This window comes from Mytilus galloprovincialis, chromosome 8 (genome assembly GCF_965363235.1).
Source record: "Mytilus galloprovincialis chromosome 8, xbMytGall1.hap1.1, whole genome shotgun sequence".
Taxonomy (NCBI): domain Eukaryota; kingdom Metazoa; phylum Mollusca; class Bivalvia; order Mytilida; family Mytilidae; genus Mytilus; species Mytilus galloprovincialis.
In genome coordinates this window covers 49,016,731-49,040,144 of record NC_134845.1, presented here as the reverse complement: position 1 = coordinate 49,040,144, position 23,414 = coordinate 49,016,731, and the positions used below count along the sequence as shown (strand labels likewise).

The 23,414-nt window shown below is 33.4% G+C and overlaps 1 protein-coding gene and 1 long non-coding RNA gene across 2 annotated transcripts; both read right to left on the bottom strand.

The window, feature by feature from the left end:
• Nucleotides 1-11,089: 11,089 nt before the first annotated feature.
• On the bottom strand, nucleotides 11,090-13,209 carry LOC143043339 (uncharacterized). Its single transcript, XR_012968322.1, has 3 exons — nucleotides 13,005-13,209; nucleotides 11,842-11,918; nucleotides 11,090-11,170 (listed from the first exon to the last, which is right to left on the bottom strand). It is a non-coding gene; the product is annotated as an uncharacterized LOC143043339 (long non-coding RNA).
• A 4,448-nt stretch (nucleotides 13,210-17,657) lies between these two features.
• LOC143042116 (perivitellin-2 67 kDa subunit-like) lies at nucleotides 17,658-23,075 on the bottom strand. Its single transcript, XM_076214371.1, has 4 exons — nucleotides 22,834-23,075; nucleotides 21,742-22,322; nucleotides 20,785-20,944; nucleotides 17,658-18,473 (listed from the first exon to the last, which is right to left on the bottom strand). The coding sequence occupies exons 2-4, from the start codon at nucleotides 22,068-22,070 to the stop codon at nucleotides 17,703-17,705; spliced, it is 1,260 nt and encodes a 419-aa protein (XP_076070486.1). The 5' UTR covers nucleotides 22,071-22,322; nucleotides 22,834-23,075; the 3' UTR covers nucleotides 17,658-17,702.
• Nucleotides 23,076-23,414: the final 339 nt, after the last annotated feature.

Sequence of the window (23,414 nt, the reverse complement as noted above, 5' to 3'; positions counted from 1 at the left end):
TGTGTGTGCATGTCCCAAATCAGGAGCCTGTTATTCAGTGGTTGCCGTTTGTTGATGTGTTACATAATTGTTTTGTCGTTCATTTTTTGTACATAAATTAGTCTGTTAGATTTCTAGTTTTAAATTGATTTACATTTGTCATTTCGGGGTCTTTTATAGCTGTCTATGCGATATGGGCTTTGCTCATTATTGAAGGCCGTACAGTGACCTATACTGGGATGTTGTTAATGTCTGTGTCATTTTGGTCTCTTGTGGAGAGTCGTCTCATTGGCAATCATACCGCATCTTCTTTTTATATATTTATGCTTTAAAATCTTTTATTTAAAATTTATTCCTCTGTTTTTCTTTCATTTAAACATGTGTTTAACTCTATAAAACATGACTATGTAGATAGAACAACCAAAAAGAAAATATGTTAATTCTTTCTGTTTCCGTTTTTCGTTTCCGTTCAGTATTCCGTTTCCGCCGTTTAGCAACACCCTTATAATTTATATGATTACATTCATTGCCATATTTAGTCTAGAAAAGATTAAATCGGATCATACCGCCTTACTGCTGTCATCTAGAATTCAAACGTTGAGTCTTTACCATTACCAATAATTTTCTATATATATTTATACATGTATCCTTGCTCTCAAAAATACAGACAAATTGCGTTTGATTATTCATTTATTCATTCTTTTTATTTATCTAGGTTAGTACGAAGACAAAAATAAACGAATATTATCAAATATATTTATAATTTTCTTTCAAGAACACTTCCTTACTCATAATATTGATGGAAGGATATGCCGCAAGTCAAGCATTAACCAGTCAATTAGAAACAAAATCGGAAACAATTTTAAATTAGTTTTTTTTTTCTTAATTAAAAAAAGAATAAAGACCGAATATTGAATAACATGTTTCATTGATAATTTTGTTTTTCAATTAAAGAAGAATTATAGACCGTATAAAAACATTAACGATTGAATATTGAACGAAACTTTACATTGATAAAAGTTTATTTTTTTAAAGTTATAATTTTTGAAAATTATTTTTTTTTCATTTATCATTTAGATCGATTGTTTGTTGTATTTCTAAGCAATAAAGAAGATATAGTATGGAAAAAGTACAATGATAAAAGCAAAAAGAGCGATATACATGGATCAGTTCATGTCATCATTTTCGACAGTCCGTCAGCATAAGAGATTACAAACTATTATATGTGTTTTGTATACGTTTTAATATATTTTGTATCAGAGCCTAGATTGTTTGTAATGTACTAGTAAGCTTTTCCAAATTAAAGTAAAGTTTTCTATGTCTATATTTAAGTCTGCAAACCCTTCACCAAAGTTCATAACTTCAGGTAAATTAAGTGCCCTTTTACATGTATATATTTTCAGTTTTACACAGAAAACTCACGGGCTATGATTTACGACAAAAGGAATTTTTTGTTCCCTATTGTAAATTCTCTCTTTTTTTTAGCGGAGATGTTTCTTGTACGCCATCTTACGGAGTTTATATATCAAACTCGTTTATTATGTCCGTTTCTGTAGGGACGTTTTGTATACTAATGATCTATGTCAGTACCTGTCCTAAGTCAGAAATCTAATGTTCAGTAGTTGTCGTTTGTTGATGTGGTTCATAAGTGTTTTTTGTTTTTCGTTCTTTATATAGATCAGACCGTTGTTTTCCCGTTTGAATGGTTTTACACTAGTAATATTCGGGGCCCTTTATAGCGTGATGTTCGGAGTGAGCCAAGGCTTCGTGTTGGAGACCGTACCTTGACCTATAATGGTTTACTTTTATAAATTGTGACTTGGATGGAGAGTTGGCACTCATACCACATCTTCCTATATCTATATATTACTGCTAATATATTAAGTCACTGATTTATTTCCACAAATACTTAAAGCCGATATTGAAATATTTCATAGATACAAAGATTTGGTTCAGAGATTTTGTTGTACTTATTTCAAACGAAACAACACATCCTAATCCTTATGGAAATGTTTTTAACCGAGCCCAGAAATTTAAATACGATTCAGGTAAACTTACTGATCCATTGAATAACACTGTAATTATATTTTTAAATATTGTTTGTATTGGTGCAAATCTTGATTGTATTAGCAATACAATAAAATCAAACTAAATATTATTGTTAGATACAAATGAACACTTACAATTATACAATTAGTCGATATCTGTGTCTGGGAATTGCACAAGGTCACGTGTTTCTCGGACTTTACATTACATCTGTTGAATGTTGGATGTGAACTGATCGATATTTTAGTCTTAGATACATATTTTGTTTTACATTATTAGTTATTATAGAATTTGAAAGTTATACTAGTAACTGCAAGTACTTTGGTAATGGGGATACTAAAGGCCGCATTTCTTTCTATCCAACATTTTGTAAACGTTGTGTCGCGTTTGTTGTTGTTTTCTAAACGCTACAAAAGTAGAAACAAATACATTGTTTAATAAGTCTTTACTGACCCTGTTTGAACTTTTAATAATGCATGCACATGTTGTTGGTAAACAGACTTTTTACAAACGTAGAAACAAATACTTCGTTTAATCAGTAAGAAGTTTGAAAAAAAAGTAGCGTTTATATTAACAAACGACAAACTGCAGACGCATTTTTAGCGTTTGAATAGTTTGTCAAAGTTTTTGTAAACTTTGCAAACGTATGTTTGACAAAAATGATCAAAACATGTGCACGCTTAGTCGTTTGCATCGTTTGTGAGAAAGAAATGCACTCTAATAAGTTTTTGTTTGTTGTTTTTATTACTTTGTACCGATCTGGTGAGTTAAGCCATTTTCAACTGTTTTTTTTATAGTTTGTTCTAATATTGTACTGTTACAGCACTGTCCCAGGCTTAGGGGATGGATGGAGGGTTGTGGCTCTAGAAAAACTGGCGCAACCCATCACATTCTGTATGTAGGTATAGGAAGATGTGGTATAAGTGCCAATGAATGTGCCTGTAATTCAGTGTGTGTGTTAATCGTCTTGTTTTGTTTTTTTTCTCTTTGTTTTGTACATATAGCAAGCCGTATTTTTCTCATTTGAATTGTATATTTTTCATTTTGGGTATTATTTTTACAGAGAATTATGCTGTATAGGTTTATCTCATTGTTGAAGGCCACATGTTAAGCAAAACCCTTGTGTTATATCGTCTATATGGATAGGATTACTAGTGAAGCAACAGAGGACTAATTATATGTTTTTCGTGGTGTAAATAGAAAACAAAAACATTTAAATGAATTTTGTCGGAATATTTCTTTTAAACACACAAATGCTCAAATATAAACTAACACTTATTCTATTGTTTCTGAATATTTCATGTCTCAAAGTTGACTTTGGTTTAATACCAATACACATCTAACAATAACTATCATGATGTAATGCGGGAAAATTGAGTAGGTGAGTTTTTTAATGGATTTTCAATATCGATGTTTGGTTTAAGAATATTACAAATAAAACTTCCGCTTCAAAGATCAATTCTAGTAATTTCAACATTGAAAATGCAATTATAATGATTAATTGTATAGACCATTTTTTTTATTGCAAACATTCCAAAAAAATAATTAAATCGTTATCATTTTCAATTTTTATTTCAAATTACAATTCAAAATTCTCTTCCTGATATTTTTTTTTGACAAATGAAAATTGAAAACTGATATCATATTATAATACATCATGCATGCTCTAATTTCATAATAAAATTTATTATACTAATAATAGTATGTCCCATTCTTTCCTTTATAACTGATATTGACAAGCAAGATCAATAATTATTAAGAGTATAAGAGGGATGAAGTCTGCAACTCATCAGAAAAGAACTTTTAGGAAGTAGAAAAAATAAATACTGCACTTTAATATGTTTTTGTAAGGTTTCAATTAAATTGCTTTCTTTCAATTATTTTATAATACTGTGTTCTTCGGTCATTTAGTCGTTTGTCTCATTGCATCATGGCCCTTAATATTAATGCTCTTCATAAACACGTGGTACTTTTGGCTGGTAAAGATTATTTGTCTGAATTGACGTCATAAGACGTACTCCTGACATATATACAATGTATATACATGTATATATATATATACCAATTTGTCGTCGCTGTACATGTATGTTTTAAAAGTGCCTTCAATCAATAAAACTGTAGTAGGTTCATTAGAGATCTCAAGATCGAGTGTGGTCTTAGTAAGAGTACTGCTACAGTTGGACCTCTCCAACGATAGTTAATTTTACCTAATTCCTGGGGGGGGGGGGACATGTTATCTGCTTCTATTGGGTTTTGCTGCAAGTCAACTTACCGGTTGTGCGTACCAAAAACATTTTCATTTTTCATTGGTACATGTATCATTAAACCAACCCTTCCTACGTACCACTAGGATAGGGATATTTGTCAATTGACATTTTATCAACAAAAAGAGGGCCCGGGAAAGTCAAACTCATAAATCGAAAATGAACTGACAACACAATGACTAAAAATTAAAAAGACAAACAGACAAACAATAGTACATATGACACAACATATAATACTAATGAATACGCAAAACGAACCCCACCAAAAACTGGGGGTGATCTCAGGTGCTCAAGAAGGGTAAGCAGATCCTGCTCCACATGTGGCACCCGTCGTGTTGCTCATGTTATAACAAATCCTGTAAAAAGGCTTATTCAGTAGGTCACATTCATGAAAGGATAGGGGATTGTAGTTACGACGTAAGGAACACGTCCAATATCATACGTGAAACGGTTATTCCATAACGGTCAACAACTTGTGATGGTGTCCGTAAAATTTACGAAAGGATGATTTCAACTTCACCATTTGAATATCTTGGTTTTATAGCTTCCTTGTGAGCAGCAAGCACGGGAATATCGTATCAATTGGGAGATATCTACTCCGTATGCGGGTGATGCTGGAATGTTGCTTCTTAGAAAAGAAAAGTTCACAATTGGAAAGCTGAAATCATCTCTTTTGTCGTAAAGTTTTGTTTTCAATCGACCCTCATTGTCAATTCATAGATGTAAGTCAAGATATAAGACCGACTTTATTTATCTGTTGTATCTTTTATCTCTAGTTCGATTGGATAGATGCATTCAACATAGTCACCAAATTGAATTATTTAGTGAGAGAACATCATCTATAAGCGGAAAGTAAAGTTAAAGGATATTGCTAACTTCTTATCTTTCTTCCTAAGAAGTTCCTGGATGAAGTCAGCCGAATAGTAATAATTAAAACATTGTTGTGACGTCATTCTATTGTTTTACGAGGGTTAAGTTCAATATCGTAGCAGCTACGTAGCCGTAGCAGGTACGTAGCGGCTACGTAGCTGCTATACATATTTATGTAACAATTAGTCTATAGCTACACGTTCAATAGTCAAAATCTACGTAGCACTACGTAGCTGCTACGATATTGAACTCAACCCTGGGCCGCGTTCAATATCGTAGCTGCTACGTAGATTTTTACTATTGAACGTGAAGCTCTAGACTAGCTGCTACATAGATATTGATAGCAGCTATGTAGCGGCCACGCAGCTGCTATCAATATATATGTAACAACTAGTATATAGCTACAGTACACGCTCAATACTTAAAATCTACGTAGCACTACGTAGCCGCTACGATGTTGAACGCAACCCTGTTCATTATTTCAGTGATTGGACTAACATGTAAGAAACCATTATGTTACCTTTAGCTGTCCAATATTTTTTCAGAACAGCCCTCTTCTTTCTTAAAAACATTGGACTGCTAAAGGTAGCATAACTGATTCTTACAGGTAAATGATAGTTCAATCATTGAAATAAAAAAAAAACAATAAAATACACCAATGGTTTAAGTCATGTAAACAAAAGTACAACCAAAGTATAAGTTGATTATGCTCGTTGTTTTTGTTGCCGTATGAATTTCTTTTTTCAAAAGACTTATCCTCGTCCATCTTTAGGTAATCAAAATTGACCTCTGGTGTTGCTCTTATTCTTCATTACACCATTTCGAACTACAATTAAAATGAAAAAAGCAATAAAGTAATTCGTCAAAATTTTGATAGATCATGCCGCAATACAAGGGTCATGAACAATCTAAACCTTATCCTGTGTATAAAGTGCGAATCTAGAACTTCCTTCAAGAACTAGGGGACTAAAATAGTTTTTATAATTTTCAGGTTTCGGCGTTGATTTACAGGTTGTTGTATTTAAGTTGATAAAATACGAGTATAATACAATGGTGTCCGATTCGTACTTTGTTAGGACTTTGTTCGCTGTGATCGTTTTATAAAAGTTTTTTTTTCAATAGAACATGAAGACAAAATAACGTTTCGGTAACATTTAAAAACACCAAGGACTGAATACACAATTAAACGAAAAAAAAAAAGCGACACGACCTTGCAGAAAAAAAAAAAAAAACAGAAAAAAGGGGAAAATGGGGGGATTCAGGTAGTACCGTTTGGTGAACAATAAAACAGTCTCATGAAAATTCTAACAAAAGAATACAACTGATTGCAAGTGTTATCTCTTCGTTTGTTCATATTAATTATATATTTGAAATAAAATCGACTGCGGTGCACTCGATATGGTTTAACAAGAACCTGTCTTCATATGCTCTTCTTTTTTCTCTCATTCACCTAGTAAAAAATAAAACCCGAGAAGAAACAAGAAAATAAAAGGAGTGGACTACATTTTGAAATATAATATATATATAAAACTTGCCATTATTATCTGCTTTAACTATATCCTCTTTGTAATTTACACTGAAATAAGATATCTGAATAGGATTATGACTACACATTTGATTTTAATCCAAAGTTTGAAACAACACAACCACTAATAACGACATCTCTTTCTTCGTTTTGCATTAAGAATATACTCTCATCACTTTATGATTTATCCATTTTGAAACACAAAACGCATGTAAAGATACATGTATTCACAGAAACTATCAGCGGACACTATGAGTGGTCCTTGTGCACGCAAAAAATCATGAAACGCATACCCTGTGTCTTATTCTTCATGTAGCAATATATTTTATTTACCTTAAGCTGGACTTTCTTTTTGCCTATTTTTTTAAGTTGAGCTTCTGTTGAAAGGGACCAACATGTAGGATATATTTTAATATAAAGAAATTTTATTCCCAAAACAATGTTCATACTTGATGAAAATAAATCTTTGCTTGTTTTGTCTTTTGTTTTACCTTTTTCGAAGTGTTAAACAATGTTTTAAGTAAGATTTAAGTTCTAACAGATCATTCTGTAAAATATTGAACAGGTCGCCGGCCTGTGGCCTCAGACCTGTCCAATGTTTTATAGAATGGATTGTTAGAGGCTTATATCCCTTACAGAACCAAGTCGCCAAGAAGAGGGGCACATTTGATTCCCATTGGAATGCCGACAGTCTGAAAAACACGTCCTCCGAACATAACAAATATGTTGTCAATCATAAAATCAATCATCTTGATAATGTCAGATTCAGTGAAATTTTTGTTAGAATCAAAGTGATCTTTTACAAAGTAGGATTTATCCTTCTCTAAGACAAGATACTTGTATCTACGATGGCCATTCTTTTTTATGAAACAAAACAATACAAACTCTTTCAATTTGTCTTTTAGTTTGGAATGTTGAATACTTGTGTAAAGTGTAGAAAAGTCAAATGTTTTAGTACTATTGCAAATAAAAGAGAAATAGATTGTATGTATTCTAAAATATCTTTGGAATTTTTAGTTTCCACATCTGATTCACGCCACCTCTAGAATAGGCAGTCTCACAATAACTTTCAAGCCCGGCTTTGATTGCTGATAAAATAAATGTTAATAATTTAGAAAGAGGTTTCGTGGAGAACTTGGAAAACCCAGTAATATACCGTTGTTTTTAAGGACACTTATGTAGTTTAGGTATCAAATACAGTGATGGAAGATCCAGTTCTTCATCTTTGGTTGAAATTCCAAAGGAACATAGAACAAACATATGATTATCCAGGATTTCCTCTGTTGTAAGTGTCGTGAGGGTATATGTTGAGTTTCCATGTGATTTGTCAATACCTAATTTGTTTATCAAGCAGTTAATGTTATGAGTTTTACACACAAATACGATGTTGTTTGAGGCTTTATCTGCGGGGACAACAACGTCCATGTATTTGTCATGAAGGTAGGATAAGTATTTTGCAACAGTTGGGTCTTTAAAGATTGACGTAGCATTGACAATGATTCTGTTTTATCTCAAATCTCACCTTATGCTCTAAACAGCCTTTCTTGAGCCACTTCAACTCCAAACAAAAAGAAAACTGCATGGTTTCAAAAGTCGCAAAAATAAAACTGAAAAATATCACAAAAAGACACCTTTCTTTTTAACATGCAAAGGTATTTAACATACAATGTAGTACCACACTATCGCCTATCACACAAACTAGAATACTATAGAATAGACTTGAAAACTAGCAAATATATTATTATGTTCTTTCTTCAAAAATAGAAACCAATGATTAAAAGAGTTGTCACCACCCAAGTCCCCGTACTCCCTGGTATAAATGCAAAGTTCTTGAACTTCTATCGGTTCTGACATACTAAATAACATACCAGAAACATCAACATCACCTAAGAAGAAATTATTTGCGAACGATGGTCTTTTTTTTTTTAGAACAATCATCAACCAGGCAGACCATGGCCATTTAAAAAAAAAAAACAACTTGAATATCAAAGATTGCGAGAATAAATAGAAAATCAGCTCCAATGCCCCCAAAAAGTAAAGTTATTAGAATAACATATAAAAACTGCACAGTCAATGTTGATGACTGCAAATACCTGGACGTAAACATCCCTAAAGACTTAGTTTGTTAGTCTTGTATCATTTTAATTTTAGTTTCTTGTGTACAATTTGGAAATTAGTATGGCGTTCATTATCACTGAACTAGTATATATTTGTTTAGGGGCCAGCTGAAGGACGCCTCCGGGTGCGGGAATTTCTCGCTACATTGAAGACCTGTTGGTGACCTTCTCTGGTTTTTTTCTATAGTCGGGTTGTTGTCTCTTTGGCACATTCCTCATTTCCATTCTCAATTTTATTATCCTGTGCCAAGTATTAAAGGAATATGACCGGTATTTTTCATTTGTGTTTAAAAAAAAAATTACCTTGCCTTGCTGTTTTGAATAATCCTTCGGTATTTTTATACCCCCGCTTTAAAAAAGGGGGGGTATACTGTTTTACCTCTGTCTGTCCGTCAGTCCGTCCGTCCATCAGTCCGTCAGTCCGTCCGTCCGTCAGTCAGTCCGTCCCATGAAACTTTCGTCACATTTTTCTCAGGAACTACACATCCACCCTTTCTGTAATTTGGTATCAACATTTATATATGTCAGCCATACCGTGTGATGCGTTTTCAGATTCATCACTTGACAACTTCCTGTTTACCGAACACTTGTCTGATTTTACACATTATAGCCAAGTTGAAAATTTTCGTCACATTTTTCTCAGGAACTACAATACAAGGATTTCTGAAATTTGGTTTCAGGATTTATATAAGTCAGCTATACTGTGTGATGCGTTTTCAGATTCATCACTCGACAACTTCCTGTTTACCGAACACTTGTATGATTTTACACATGATAGCCAAGTTGAAAATTTTCGTCACATTTTTCTCAGGAACTACAATACAAGGATTTCTGAAATTTGGTTTCAGGATTTATATAAGTCAGCTATGCCGTGTGATGCGTTTTCAGATTCATCACTCGACAACTTCCTGTTTACCGAACACTTGCATATTTTTACACTATTAATATTATCCACTTGCGGCGGGGGTATCATCAGTGAGCAGTAGCTCGCAGTTTCACTTGTTGCATCTAAATAAGATAAGACCTTCGGATTCATCCGACGGAATATTAGCGATTGCACTAAACCGGCAAAAGCAGCAACATATAGTAAAACCCACAGGGGAATATGTTTGCACAGTTTGGAATCCATAAAGCCAAACGAACTTTAAATATATTGAACAAATACCAGAAAGAGCAGCAAGATTTTTCAAAAACAATTACACAGACTAAAAACAAGGTTGTGAATTAAAACTTGCAAAACAACAACGAAGGGAAAGTCTCTAAGATCGTAGGGAAACAAACAGAATATATACGCTATTTAAGATTCAGCATGGTTTAATATAAATTGGCGGACAGTTATCTAACCCAAAACGGTAGCAGAACCAGAGTTAAGTGCCATTTTTTATTATGAAAGAATAAACAGTAACGCCCATGGTCGTTGTTTTTTTCTTCCAAAGCTTATCAGAGATTAGAATGAATATTATTTTAAGTTTCCTTAGCCGACACTATATAGGTGTTCAGAGCTGCTCTCAAAGTCTCAACGCAAACTCTCAAAGGAAGTAGTCAGCAGAGCCTATATATATATAGTTTTTATCGTATATAAGACTGTTTTTAATGGTATATGGCTTTGAAAAATCTAGATGTGTTGTCCGACTCTGCTCACAATTTTCGCAGTTCCATGTACATTCATCATTGAATACGATTGCTCATTTTGAAGAGTAGCTTCATATCACAACTCAAACTATTGAAATATGATTAAATAAAATGTATAACCACGTAAAGTAAGTTTTAACATTTGTTCTGCAGTAATTGAAAATTGATAATGAGCATACACGTTAAACCGGAGAAACGCATTATCATAACATGTAATGTGTTTAACTTAACATTCTTTCTAATGAATGATAAAAAACTGAAGCTTTTCTAACACTCATTTTATTTTGAGCAAACAACACAGGTAAGTGGGTAGTCATTTACATATGGTGGACAAGGTAATGATCCACATTTGGCAAGGACGTCATAAAAAAGTTTGCCATCGCTATCACGTGATCCAGCACGTAGGTATTCAGGACTGATGTCGACACACACAAATGCCGATGCCGCTGGATGACCGTGATACCCCGAAGCTAAATATCCATAGTATTGTCTCGTCCAACCATTATAGCAGACATTCGTGCCAGGAATCATTACTGTTGTTGCATGACATGTACGACATAAAGAACAAGGAACGTCCTCATCAACGGAGTTTGGAGCCCAAAATGTAGTTTCATATTCGGCACCATACATCCGACCATGATCAGTGCCACTAGTCTTGTTAAACACTGGATCAGGTGTCAGACAAACATACTCAGCAGCCGCTCCCGACTGTCCATCATGTCCGCCTCCAGCAAAACCTTTCAAAAACGAGTCATGTTATTTATTTTAGATAGTAATATGAAATAGGTAGAGATTCTACCAATGCACGCAATTATGACACGACATTTTGCAACTCGAAAAAAATGAAACTTTCTAATTTAAAACGCGGGGCTCGTCTATATAGCGTGTTGATTATTTGATATTTAACTGTCTAGAGTGGATAAAATTCATATTCTACAAGATTTGGTAATGCAATCTATTTATCTAATGATTTTAATACAAAATGCAAACAAAGTAATCCCTCTTTTTGGATATTCTGCCCAAAAAAGGGTTCTTTTCATGTAACGTCCTCAGGTACGGTCACCTTTTTCGTGACTTCACAATAGGATTTAGCAAGAAAATATAAAATTAAATTGATTGAATTGCATTTTACGCCAGGGACGTATAAATATTCAAGGCACCAAATAACATAACTCGACATAAGAAAAAAACAATATAAGGTCATCTTTCCTTGGAGGGGACTCAAACCTTACACCACTCATGGTTCATCGTCCTTTGCCGAATAGGATCGAAACCATCGTTTCTTTAAATTTTCCTTATAGTGTTCCTTTAAGTTCAATTCAGGTATTGTTTGACTATAACGGTGTGTTGTAATTAATCCGGCAATTATAAATTGGGTAAAGAGCGTGTTTATATTCACATGTAAAACCTTACCAGAATAAACAAGCTCACTGGTACTGTTTGGACACTGCTTCCGTCCCCATCTGATATATGTTGAGCCAGTTTCTAAAATCAAATGATTCGTAACTTCCTCCCCGGCGCCGGGGCTGGAACCTGTACTTTTTATTTCTAACTTCTACGACAACACCGCCTAGCATTGCGCAGAGACCTTATCCCCTCCTCTAACTCTAAGCTAGAGTTAGAGGAGGGGATAAGGTCTCTGCGCCTAGCATTGCGCAGAGACCTTATAAGGTCTCTGCGCAATGCTAGGCGGTGTTGTCGTAGAAGTTAGAAATAAAAAGTACAGGTTCCAGCCCCGGCGCCGGGGAGGAAGTTACGAATCAAATCTACTCTAACATCGTTAGGTTGATTTTCTAGGCACTTTATACATATTCTAACGCCTGGTATTTCTTATTCATAAGAAATCCGATGGACAAGGTATAATTTGCAGTTGTCACTACACATAGGCAGAGATATACACCTAGATTTAGAAAATCATGGACCTTAACTACGATGACTCAGCATAAATTCTTCGTTTACAGTATGCATAGTATATTTAAAGCCCTGCATGGAAAATAAATTAATATATGCATATTTGTAATCTAAATTGTTTAGAAGGGCTTATGTTTACTCTTTGCAGTTATATTAACTCATATATCCTTATTATGGCTAAATCAAAAGCACAAACACATCACACGAATGGATAACAACTGTCATATTCCTGACTTGATTCAGGCATTTTCGTATGTAGAAAATTGTGGATTGAACCTGGTTTTATAGCTAGCTAAACCTCACACATCGAAATATTAAATTTTATATATAATTAAGGCCAATACATTTACTATGTTAATACTCTGCTTTTATACTCATAGCAAAGAGAACTTTTTTCAGTATGGTTGTTAAATTCAACTTCAGCATCGTACACAAGTGAACATACGGTTGACAAACGAAGCGAAGAGGGTCTTTTTGTGGTCGGAACAAGCAATGTCTTAACATATACAAGTTCCATCCGAAAAGGACGGGTTGTTTGACAAGCCCCACAAAACCACAAGCGCCATTTAACCGGGGTCAAAATTCTTAACCCGAGGCGTACTGCCGAAGTTTACCAACTAGCACAACCGAAAAGGTAATATCTTATTTATAAAAACGTACGTGTTGGTGTCCCTAATTGTGCAAATTTTTCCTCTAAAATGCGAAGTCTATTTAGTACAGCATCAGGATCATTTATAAGTAATCTCTTCATGTCCTGTTGTTCCGAATAAACTAGAGCAAATACATATATTAAAACATAGCAAGTGTACGTTGCATTTAGTTCCCGTACATTCATGATGTCTGGAGATTATACCAAAATTATCAGTAATGTCAAAGTTTATCAGATAAAAGTTGACAAAGTTAGGATTTACAACGAAAGTAAGAATTAAAGATTCATGTACAATTGACGTATAACTGTAACCATAGTTAATGTTTCTAACTCCAAAAGTGAATGTGATTCTACCTTATTTTCATTTATATTTGATCTTGCTTCAATTATGAAAACCATGGGGAAAATGTTTACATAATGTAAATGTCTAACGTAAAATATATGCACCAAAAATTTGATATCAATTTCATATTTCAAATAGTTTTAAATATCATTGAAAAACTAAAAAACAAAAATTCTGGTTCTTTGTTGATCGAAAAGAATGGTGATAGTGTTATCTTAAAATGCGTTTGGTCGATATGACATGTTCTATTTCTGTTTGTTGTATGTTGCTTGAATTTTTATGTTTACTTTTTTTTCAGTTTTCTCTTTTTTCTATTTGCTGATTTTGTCATCTGTCAATGTACCGCCCGTGAATTGAAAAAAATCAGAAAAAAAACGTAACAAATGTAGCAAAAAGGGCAAAGTTGTATCCTGTAGAACTTCTAATACAATTATGTGCGAATTGCAGTCTTCTAGACGTACCGGAACAGCCCTATTTTTCTCTATATCTCCAAATTGTCGCAGTGATTGTTCCGATTTTTCATATATAAAAAAGTTATGTAACTCATATAATTTTAATTTCTTGTACACTTTGATCACAAGTTTTGAAAAATAATATCTCATTTCTGGACTAAGATTACAAAAAAAATGTAGTGTTAAAATGATCGGTAGATTTTTTTAATATTGCTTTAATTAGATCAAAAATTCTTTTGGTATATATACACCTTGTAGAGCGCCACATGCGGGATGTCGGCTATGTTTGACACGGGGTGGCAATTTTGAAGCGGAGAAAAACGATCATAGTGAGTTCAAATATCAAATTATTTTTTTTGAGAAGTGTTAGTACAAAATAATGTATTGCACGGAAGGAACATAAACATAATATATTACCAGCAAGCAGTAGCAGAAGTTTTCAGTGGTCTGTGTTCTCAAACACGTCTCCCTAGGTTTTATGATTAAAAAAAACCTACTTTTGGCGATTTTTTCCAATATTATTTATATAGAAATGAATTCCTATCATGGAATTTTACCAAAAGACAGCTTCTTATTTCTTGTTTGCAAAAGTAATGGTTTTAAAACTATTGTTCATCAAAATACAATGTGTCGCTCGGGGTGTCAGATTTTGCATCTCAAGGGGTGGAGGCTTCAATAATTAAAGAATAGATTTGCATATGATTCGCGGCGTTTATTTGATACCTTCTCTGTTTTTAAGTTCAAATTAGCTTAGGGTATTTCATTTTTCCCGTTTTTGATTTTGTTTTGTTGATCATTTATTGATAAGCACATCCATGTATTGCAATGTGTAGAAAATGTCCCATTATGTTTGTATTTATATCTTATTTTATAAATGTGACCTACCGAATTAGACGTTTTACCGGATTTGTAATCACATAAGCAACACTACGGGTGCCACATGTGGAACAGGATCTGCTGACCCTTCCGGAGCATCTGAGATCACCCCTAGTTTTTGGTGGGGTTCGTGTTGTTTATTCTTTAGTTTTCTATGTTGTGTCATGTGTACTATTATTTGTCTGTTTGTCTTTTTCATCTTTAGCCATGGCGTTGTCATTTTATTTTCGATTTATGCGTTTGACTGTCCCTCTGATATCGTTCGTCCCTCTTTTATTTGTTTACCATCTGACTTGTTTGTTTTTTTCACCTTTTGAAAACTATTTCCATTAACAGGTCTAAAAATATTTCCACTATTTATATCTGTTTTTGTTTATCATTTATTGACAACTATATCCATTGCCTTGTCTAGAAAAGATTGCATCTGATCAATGACATCTTAATGTGGTCGTCAATAATTCAGAAATTGAGTCTTTCCTATTACGAATGATTATCTAAATTTGTTTATACTTGAGTGTATAAGAATACAGACAATTGGAATTAATTATAAATGATTTATGTATGCATTATATCTTGTTTTAGGTTAGTATGGACACTATAAATGCATATAGAAAGTCATTATAAAATCAAATCTATGCATTTGATATCACATTTAATATTTTGGTGAATTTATTTTTAAATATGGAAATGTAAAAATTCATGTTTGCATGACAGTCAGTCATTTCTGTACCTAAACGGTAGCCAATTCAGATATTTGTTGGCGAAATAATGAACGTTCATTTCCTTCCGTGGCTAATTTTGTGTGTGATAACGTTGGCTTACTAAAGGGTTGTTAGTTCATCTAAATAAAGGCAACAGTAGTATATGGCTGTTCGAAAGTCATAAATCGATTAAGAGAAAACCAGGGCTAGATACAATGTAAAACGCACAGTTTAAAACGTAATCACCAATCGGTTGTTCTGTTAAAAGAAATTACTGAGGAATATTTATGAAAAAGAGGAGCAGTAACTCATCGCGATTCACGTGCAACCTCGTTTTTAAGTATTGTTTTGCGTTACGCATGTACTCAAAAGAGTTTGTTGTAGTGTTTTCTTATTTTGTTTTTCTTTAGTCTTTTTTTGTTGTCATTGGACGTTTTTTTCCATTTGACTGATATTTTCATTTTTCCCTGGTATCTTCTCTTTATTTATGAGATAATTATTTGGAATTCACGTTGGCAATCTAGTCCAATGTTGAACTGATTTTCGATTCTAAGAAAGGCAACTCTGATATGCTTTAAATTTTGACATACTGGTTTCTTTTTCCATATCGGAAACACTTCATACTGGAGCTACTTAATGTAATGTCCTCTAACTGCCATTTTAAAATTTGGTGTTTATATTACAGATACTGTAGATACAGTTCAGGCCCATTGCCTCATATCTTGTTTAATAATGATCTCAGTTTTAGGAGAAAAAGTTACAACATAATGACCCGGCATTCTTATTGAGAAAAAAGTAAAATCACAAAAAATACTAAACTCTGAGGAAAATTCAAAACGGAAAGTCCCTAATCAAACGGCAAACTCAAATGATAAAACACATCAAACGAATGGACAAATTCCTGACTTGGTAGATGCATTTTCAAATGTAGAACTTTCCATTCCTATGTAAGCAGCTTCGGGCATTACCCCACATGCAAATGATGATGCCTTTGGTATATCTCCTTTTGTCATTCGATATTCCAGAGCATGCGTTTGATTTCGTATTTCACGAAAGCTATAGAAACACTGGTCCAGAGAATCAAAGTTCAATTCGTCCCTATAAATGTTTTACGGACACCATAACGAGTCGGTTGACCCTTATATGATATTTGTGTTAGAAATATATATTTCGATTGTCATAAAAGCAATCCCGCCTTCTTATCCACGATTGTGACTTACATTTGTATTTGTCATCGAGTTTGTATTTTAGTATCAAAGGAAAGCCACCGTTATTGCTTTGATGCACTGAAAAGTACTGGACAACGAAACGTTCTTACAATGTAACAGGACTGGATTGGACGCTTATTTACCTGAACCATTACTGACCGATACATTTTTTACTTAATCACTCGCAATAGTTAGACTAAGTGTACTTACCTGTACTGAACAAATTAGCAAAATCTGACATTTTTCTTTGTGGTAACATTATTTGTCAAAGTACGACCTTCAACATGGAGTATTTTCTCATACCGAACAGCAAGCTATAAAGGCAGTTTACCATGAAATGATAGTCACACTAACACGAAACGTAATCATACGATCCTTAAAAACTAAATGATCCTCGAAAAAAGTTGTTTTCATAGTTAACAATTTCACAAAAAGTAAATTCTTTAAATAATGTATTATTTATTGATACTAACATTGGTTTTGTTTTTGAAAATTTAAAACATAACTATAGAATATATATCAGTATCCAATACATTGTCGATACAAGGTCGTGCACTATTTATGACGCCTTTTTACTAAATCTGTTGGATGTGCACTGATTGTTACTTAAGTAAGGTAGAACATTATCTTTTTATTTGTATTCAATTTGACTTTGAGTGACTGCTATCATTCAAATTTTGATGCTTTGTTTCTTTTGTTTTGATAACAGTTACTTTTGTAAAACGTACCAATCATTTGAGTTTAACCGATTGGTACTGTTTTTTATAGTTTATTCTTATGGTTTCCTGTCTCAGCTTAGAGGAGGTAAGCGCCCACAAACATGTTTAACCCCTCCATATTACTACGCCAGGAGCATGTAGTTCAGTGGCTGTCGTATTTGATTTTCGGGAATAAATTTGTCGTTTAAAGTTATGTCGTTTGTTTTTCTCGTTTGAACTGTGTCAATTTTTTAATATCAATGCCTTATATAACCAACCATACAGTATGGAGTTTTCTCATTGACGAAGGCCTAATTGTTGCAAATAATAATATTAATAATATATATAAATATAATTTTGTACGATATGAAGAACAAACAAAGTCGTGCTCTTCATAGTTTAATAACATTAGAATCATCTGTTCGTTTTAATTATAGTTTATTGTTTAGTTTGATTCCCCATCTCATCTGACATCCGCCCCCACGTCTATCTGTATCGTCACGATAAGGTGCGGTGTACGAGTTAGATCTGGCGCACAAATGTCTTGACGCACCACCCCCGCACTGACCGCCGTTACCATCTGGATACCATTCGTAACAAAGTTCGGCATTCTGCATCCACAAAGGTGCATTTGAAGGAACTGACAACATCCACTGCATTCGACAACCTCCACTTCTTCTATCTGTGTCATCTCTATAGTAACCAGTGTAGGAGTTGACATTTGCACTTAGAAGCCTTGAAGCACCACCTCCACACTGACCACCATCACCATCAGGCCACCATTTATAACAAATTTTAACATTTCTAAACCAATCTTCGTAGCCATAAGACATAATTCCCCATCGCATTTGACATCCCCCACTGCGACGGTCAGTGTCGTCTCTATAGTAGTTTGTCATGCTATTTATTGTCGCACAAAGAAGTCGCCCAGCTCCACCGCCACATTGACCGCCATCGCCATCAGGATACCACGAATAACATAGTTTTGTTCTGCTGAACCAGTATGGAACCGTTGTAGCTTTTTCAATTGTAGCAGCAATTTTAACTACCTCATTATGATTTGGTATAGCTTGTTTTAAAAGCTTATTTACTTTGGCCTTGTAGATATTTAAGATACCTGTATTTTTATCCGTTTTTCCACTTGTATAATACCAACCAATTACACGAAGTAGTTCCTGTAGATAAGCTTTATCTGTATAAACCTGCAACAACAGAAAAACACGCAGAAATATAAATATACAATATTCGTACAGTCTAGGCAGATAAATATGAAAACTTATTTGACGAGATTTACGGAGAAAAGGCGAGAGTTGTAGTGTTACTTCTTTTTTTGAGCGTGTGTAGATAAATTTTATATTAAAATTAACAGATGCGCCACGACCGTATAATACGCTCGTCGTCTTGAGAAAAAAACATGATTTGGTAACAACACAGGGGTTTTACAGAAATCGTGTTTAGTATATCCTGACTCATTCCTTATTCCTGCTTAATAGAAAGTTAATATAACAGACAGGAAAGAAAATGCTCACAACATGTTTTATATATGCTTTTTTTTACTATAAAACTCAATACAAATTCAATAACTCAAAAATAAAAAGAATCATCACGGAAAAGTATACAGATCTTTAAATAATATAACTAATAGCAAATGTGTGAAATTTTATGCAATAATCATCAATAGTCTCTGAGATACGGCGCGACATGTGACCCTCCCCCTTTTTTTTTTACAAAAAAACCCTCAATAACTCAAAAATAAAATAGAAGAAAGAATCGTCAAGAAGAAGTATACAGATCTTCAAATCAATATAACTAAAGTGTGTGAAGTTTTATGTAATAATTATAAATAGTTTCTGAGATACGACGCAACATGTGAGCCCCCATTTTTTTTACCAAAAAAATCAGTTGCTCTATTAAAAAATCAAATTTTGAATCATTACCAAAAAGAATACAGATCTTTAGATTAAAATAAGTAGGAAATGTGTATGGTTTTAAGCAATAAGCATAGATCGTTTTTGAGATAGGACGCGACATATGAAAAAAAACACACATCCCTGTTTTAATTACAAAGTTCAGTAACTAAAAAAGTTTTAATGTAATTTTCACCAAAAAGGTATACATATCGTTTGACCATCGTAAGAAACAACTATTTGATATAAAGTTTCATGAAATTTGGATAAGTTGTTATCAAGTTACAGTTCGACATGTTTAACCCAGACAGACGGACAGGCGGACGCCGGACATTTGTATATGTACCATACTACGTCCCGTCAAAATTTTGACGGGCGTGTAAAACGGTTTTCTGACTTACTTACTGATGTTACTATTCTAAAATGGGCAGAATCAATTTGCGCCAATTGCAGTTTTGAAAAAGTATTAATTGCGCCGCTCTCTTTTATTTTGATGGTGGTAATTGCGCCAATAAATGAAATGAAATTGCGCCACATTTACCTGTAAATATGTTTTACCTATATCATACCTATATCATACATGTACTATAATTAACCTTTCCACTTAAGATTTAACTGAACACTCATCAAATTTAAGAAACCTCACCAAAAAATAAATTGTTTATTAATAGAATATTTTTCCCCGAGTCAAGATGTCTGATATACCAGTCATTGTTGAAGAACACAAATTCCGTCAGGCATTTGTAAAGAAAACTGGAGAAATAAGGTGGAAATGTACAGTTAAGTCGTGTTGTTCTAGGTTATTCACAGATGAATCGTGTACAATTGTTTTGAATAAAGAATTAGATCATATTCACGAAACAAATGTCCAGAAATTAGAACGTCAAATTTTGAGAACTGCGTGCAAAAGAGAAGCAACCGATATGTTGTCAGACCTTCAAAAATAATAAATTCAGAGCTCTTCAAAATTGAAAAAGAAAATTTAGAAAAGAAAGATTTAAAATATGTGCGTCAGTCAATTTATAGAGAGAGAAGAAAAATGCATCCGGCTCAATCTAAAAATCAAGCATAAATTCACAGAATATTGGATGATGTTGGTATTGTTACAAACAAAGATGATGACTTTGTATTGTGTAATAATAAAACATTTATAAATCTATCATTTTTTTTTTAATAAAACTTTGTTCTTTATAGTGTAATGTATGTGTGCTAGCGAGATTATTAAATTCACTGTATGGCAATATAATGATTACATATATCTAAACATCATTACTGGAGACATCTTTATCAGGGCAGCAAGCATATTATTCACCCTGAAAGGTGTTCAAAACATAGATTAATTTCCGGGTACTAAAATGTTTGAATGTGCTTTGATTTTTACCTAATGTTCTGGTGTTTGCTTCAGGCAAAAGTTCAATTTTAATGTATATACTTAACAAAAATCATTGACTACGAACTCTGGCTTAAGGAATTATATTATTCGAACATATATTTCGAATAATATACACATTACTTTTTGGAAATTTCAACCAAAATTTCTTCTGACCCACAAAGATGGAAAAGCCTAAGAGTAAATGAAAAAGAAAGTTTAAAAAAAATATAGTACCTGTATGGCCTTTTTCATCGATTGTCGTTTTTTGTCATCAGAAATCATTTCAGATATTTCTGTCAAACTTCCACCAAATAACCATGGATCTTTCATAACTGAAGGCTGCCATGCAGAAATTCCGCCAGTAGCTAACAAATTAGTGCTGCCTCCGTAATACCTGTGAATTTTATTTATCGATTATAATGTTATTTTCACAAATAATTAAATATTCGGAAAGTAAAAACGGAAAGTATTAGACACGTTTATCACATTCAAGAAGGGGCACATTAAAAAAAAACCTGATGATATGCCGGCCGTTAGTGTAAAGAATGAATACATGTTCAAATATGTTGCATTTGAACAATGAAAACAATCTGTTTATTTCATCAAGTTACATGTAACCGCAATGAGTGCGAGAGGTCGTTGGTTCGAGCAAAGGCCTGGTAAAACCAAACACATTTAAATTTGTATTTGCTGATTCTCTGCAAAGCAAGCAGCTATAGGAGTTAGAGCAAATACCGGTCGGCTAGGAGTTAGATAATGTGTCCAAGACGGGTGACATGTCTTATTAAACTTGCACTTTAAATATCCGACTCATCAGTTTACTTAAGAATTGAATGCTTCTTTTTGTAACTTCATTGGGGTGTAGACGCGTTTGATTGCCGTGTAGCAAATCAGAAAAACGTATTATAATGAAATATACATCTAATGTACTTATTACATATAAAAAGGGTAAATATTCATATAAAATACACATCTAGTCCTGAGTATGCATTTAATTTGCCACAGGAAAGTCATAAAGATTCATATGCATGACCAATATCTGTTACTTTTTTTATTTTTCTAGTCACAATTATTTTGAAGATATAATTAGTTACTTAGTATACATTTTTCATTGACACTTTCTTCTTTTAAATGTATCTAGACTGGCTAAAGAGTGCAAACTTATAATGCTTGAATAATACGCTTACTTACCGAACACTTTTCTGAGTAACCTGTGTGAACTTTGAATCAACTGTTTGTGTTCTAGAGGATCCTCCACCGCCTAGTTTTATTATTTTGAAGAATGTTGCACTGGCTTGGGCTTTAACTTGGGTATCTGTTCGTCCTTGGTAGTAACTCTGATCCGTTGTTAGAACAAGTCTAAGAAGGCCTCCAAACTTTCCCTGACTGAAGTAGTGAGTGCCAAAAGTCTTGATAAATTTCATGTACTTCAGACAAGTGCTACTATCAAACGTGTTCGGGAGAAACCTTTCTAAATACATTTTTGCAACACGACCAAATTCAAGTGCCGAATCAGGCATCACATTTATTTTATATCCGGATGTATAAGACGTCACTTCCTCTATGTACTTGGATGAATTGGTCAGATAGTCTTAGAATGTTTCGTAAGAACCACTTGCTAAAAATATTCCTTCTCCGATACCTACGTCTACTTTTCTTGCCATTGATTTCTTAACAGCATGACTAGTTTTAAGAATTTCAATATTAGAATTTAGCCATCCACTTGGAGTGTTTACAATACTCCAAACTTGGTCCGGTATATCATATTCTACCTGTTAAAAAATGATACGATTCGAGCTTTATGTGTGTATAAATAAAATGATAATCTTCCCTTATTGGACATTATGTCATAGATATACATGTGATATACTTGTAGAAAGAAAATATATTCATACTTAACAAGTGAAATGGATGCATACTATAATTTATGGATAATTTCTGTGTTCATCTCCACTATTTATATAAATATACAAATAAACAAATATACAGCATGGTACATGTACATGTACGTCTTGCCAGTAGGCTTTAGTTTTCTATATATAATTGTTTTGTTAATTTGATTGTATTTTTTGTTGTCTTTCGATTTCTTGCCAATGCGTTATCATTTTCTCTCGATTTATAAGTTCTTGAATGTTTTTTTCTCTGTATCTTCTGCTCCGTTTTGTTGTTTATCTTAAAAGATATATCACGATTATAATATGTACTGCATATTAAAAAAAAAATCAGATTACATATTTTTGTTTGTTCATCAATTATTTTCTTATTTAAAAATAATTTACTTACACCATTCAAAATCTTTGTTATTTCAAAGTCGCACGAGAAATCGAAGACCGGATACCTGAATCCATCTGTTGAGCTTAAATCTAAAGGTAATAAATCTAGCTTTGTTATGTCAACACCATCACGTAACCGGTTTAAAAATGTCGGAATCTTCTTACAAATCTTAGCAAGTAAGACATTGGGGAAGATCACAATTATGAAAAATATGCACTTTTGTTTAACCTCCATTCTACTCGATGAAAGTTCTGTAGAATTTAGTTTAATCGTCAGCTGTTGCAATTAATTTACAATATGTCTCGGAATTTGTTGTATTTGGTTACATTTGAATCGCGTGATGAAATTGTTTGTTACATATTGAATTTATTTAAGTTATCATGTTACTATTATGAATTATTAATAATTAGAAAAACGCTGGTCAAGCAACCAGTGTTTGGTAGAGACCCTTAATTTCCCTGGGAAACATTTAAATCGGATTAACCCCCAAGGGTGACTAGGGAATAGAAATATGGTCACTTGGTCTTCTTCCGACCGGCAGTAAAACGCTTGCCGAAGTGGGGCGTCCGTTTGGCTGTGCGGGATGTATC